Source organism: Olea europaea, chromosome 4 (genome assembly GCF_002742605.1).
Source record: "Olea europaea var. sylvestris chromosome 4, O_europaea_v1, whole genome shotgun sequence".
Taxonomy (NCBI): Eukaryota; Viridiplantae; Streptophyta; class Magnoliopsida; order Lamiales; family Oleaceae; genus Olea; species Olea europaea.
Genome location: NC_036240.1, coordinates 20085525 through 20088613, shown reverse-complemented (window position 1 = coordinate 20088613; position 3089 = coordinate 20085525). Strand labels below are relative to the sequence as shown.

The 3089-nt window shown below is 34.2% G+C and overlaps 1 protein-coding gene across 1 annotated transcript; it reads left to right on the top strand.

The window, feature by feature from the left end:
• The first annotated feature begins 1450 nt into the window (after positions 1-1450).
• Positions 1451-2115, top strand: LOC111393959 (probable histone H2B.1). Its single transcript, XM_023019752.1, has one exon. It carries the CDS (start codon positions 1532-1534, stop codon positions 1979-1981), a length of 450 nt encoding a protein of 149 aa, XP_022875520.1. The 5' UTR covers positions 1451-1531; the 3' UTR covers positions 1982-2115.
• The last annotated feature ends 974 nt before the right edge of the window (positions 2116-3089 follow it).

The window sequence follows — 3089 nt, the reverse complement described above, 5'->3', positions numbered from 1 at the left end:
GAATAGTAGTCATGAATTTTATGAAATATATGAATAAAAATTATATTCAATCAAAAGTGATTATAGTTAAATCGGTTCCTAAACACGCACTAGCTTTTTCCTTTTCAAATTCTCACTTCAATAAATGAGATTTACTGCTTCGGAGTGCCCGAGGTACATACTTGTGTCTGAATTGTATATGAAATAGAATAGCATAAACAACTTGTGATGAGATGTTATGAAAGCGTATTAAACAAAATCGCATGTAAAAACAAATTTAAATAAAAAAAATCGGAGAAACTAACAATTTTAGCAATTTTTAATCAAAATCATTCCAAAATCTCGACCACATAAATTAGGCTTGAATTGTAATCTCTTGCCCAGAATTTGTCGTCCCTTCAATAGCAAATAATGATAAAAAGATTATAGAAGTGATTTTAATTCATATCCATCTTCATCATTCTACTGGATTGAAGAATCTATGTTGAATTAAATCCGTTTAATAGAACAACTCATTGAACTTTTTTTTTTTTTTGAGAGCCCAATATTGAATTTTTGTATATTACTTCAAAAGTAATACATATTAGTTCAAAAAATTATAAATTTATGTGAAAAATTGTTATATTAAAAATTTATACCAAACATGATTTATAAACATAAGCCCTTGTTTGAGCCCCATTTTTTAGGAAAAAATGAATTTTTGAATAGTGTATTGATGGGAAATGTGTGGTTAAAAAATAAGAAAAATTTTTGGATTTAGGTATAATATTATTTTATTAAAGAATGTGTGATTGAAATAATTGGGGCCGTTTAAGCCCCATTATTTGTAGATTATGGACCTGTTTGGGCCCGAATTTTTCACACAAAAAATTGATTTTTTGATCGTTATTTCATTATTCCAGCCGTCATATTTGACTTCTTCTCTCACAGGTGGACCCCACTTTTCTCGTAACGGTCAAAAAATCAATTATCAAAATCACTCACAAACAGCCTCTATAATGAGATAAATAGTATTTTTTTGAAAAATGAGTTGTTGAAAAGTTTTTGATTTACATATAATATTATTTTATTAAAAATTGTGTGGTTAAAAGTAAGAGAGAGAAAAATTTAATTTAATATAATGAGAAATAATGGGGCTCAAATGAGAGCAATGTCAAAATACTATAGAAGAATGTATCTTTTTTAAATAATGGGCTCAAACAAGCTTTTGCCTGGCGCGGCAAATGAACAAGTTTAAAATATGACCTCAAATTGAACAGCGCGCCCAAAGTATCCAGTCAGTTCGATAATCAAATCTAGTCCATCCAATATCACTTCCATCAACGGATCACAATAAAAATCTTGACCAACCCCCTATATGAAATCTTGTCCGTCCATTGAAAATTAATCAACGGTCTAAATATACAATCTGAGTCACTCCATACCCACTAATCAGATATTTCATTTTCCAGTATTTGAAGGCCCCAATCCCCTCACTCCCTCCATCAATTCTACGCTCCAACACTTCCTGTGAAGGCACCAAAGAAACAGAACTCCAATTTCTTTTCCAAAAATGGCACCAAAGGGAGAGAAGAAGCCTGCAGAGAAAAAGCCGGTGGAGGAGAAGAAATCTGCTGTGGCGGAAAAGGCCCCGGTAGCTGAGAAAAAGCCCAAGGCAGGGAAGAAGTTACCCAAGGACAGCAGTGCAGCTGCCGGAGATAAGAAGAAGAAGAGATCCAAGAAGAGCGTTGAGACTTACAAGCTCTACATTTTTAAGGTGCTGAAACAGGTTCATCCTGACATTGGGGTTTCCAGCAAAGCCATGGGAATAATGAACAGTTTCATTAACGACATTTTTGAGAAGCTAGCTCAGGAGTCGTCCCGTTTGGCTCGGTACAACAAAAAGCCCACAATCACTTCGAGGGAAATTCAGACTGCTGTGAGATTGGTACTACCTGGAGAGTTGGCAAAGCACGCAGTATCTGAGGGGACTAAGGCTGTGACCAAATTTACTAGTTCTTAGGTTTGGAAAAATTGTGTTCCAGGGATGGTTGTAAAGGGCTTGTTTGGAGTGGCTGTTTTTGTGGATGTATCAAAAGATGTTCTTTTGGCCTATGGTTAAATGCTGAATGAAAAAAATTATTAAATCTTTTGGTATTCTCTTCTATTTATAGATAAATTTAAAACTTCTTCTATGATTAATCAGGATATGTTTTCAATTGAATTTGAAATTAGTTCTAGCATTTGGTGTGTGTGTCAATCACAATACTCTATTTGTTGCATAAAATTTCCCACGTTCAATGGTGATTTTTTATGTAAACGTTCATAATTTGTCTTTACTGTTGAGTAATCGATCTTGGCACCATTGATTACTCATACGCGTTTACCTGTGTTCTGCAATTGGAGCCCGGCAATGGATCTCTACAAAGAAGTCGAATTAATGAATTGAACTTCATTTTAGTACTTCGATTATGTAATTTAACAGAGATCACCATGAAATGAACATTGAGATCTTTATGTTACAATCTCGGTTCTTCACAGGTTCAAATTCTATGAACGGGAGTGTATCAAGAAATTGTCTCCATAGGCTTACCAAGAACGCTGCATATTATGTACAATCATCACTCATTTCTCTACAACGTTATCGTTAACCTTTAAATTCCTATCTTGATGACTATTGCTCATCCGAAAGTCAATCAATATCAGCATGCACATAATCAATAAACACAAAGTTCTTCTGGATTTCATAAGCAAAGTAAGCTAGGCCTGCGCTTAAAATTGCAACTGCCCCCAAAATAACCCGTATTTGCACGTCTGGAGGAATCCCTGCTGTTGCAGAGCAAATAACAGCTGCTCCAATCAAGAACTTCTGCAGTGTCTGGAATGTTGTGAAAGCTTGCTTACATGATGAACATTTCAGCGTGTGCTGCTCATACCTATCCAACATCTGCGGAAAAAGACAAATTTTACAAAAAAAAAAAAAAAGAAAGAAAGAAAAAAAAGGCAATTAGCAACGAATGCAAATCATTTAATCTATGCAATACAGAAATTTAGAAACAAGTGAAACATGAAAGCTAAGAAACAAACTTTGCACAAAAAAAAAAAAAAGGAGAAGAAGAAAAAACACTAAG

What these genes read in the sequence shown, in the direction of transcription:
- LOC111393959 (XM_023019752.1), top strand. Translation starts at nt 1,532, where the DNA reads ATGGCACCAAAGGGAGAGAAGAAGCCTGCAGAGAAAAAGCCGGTGGAG.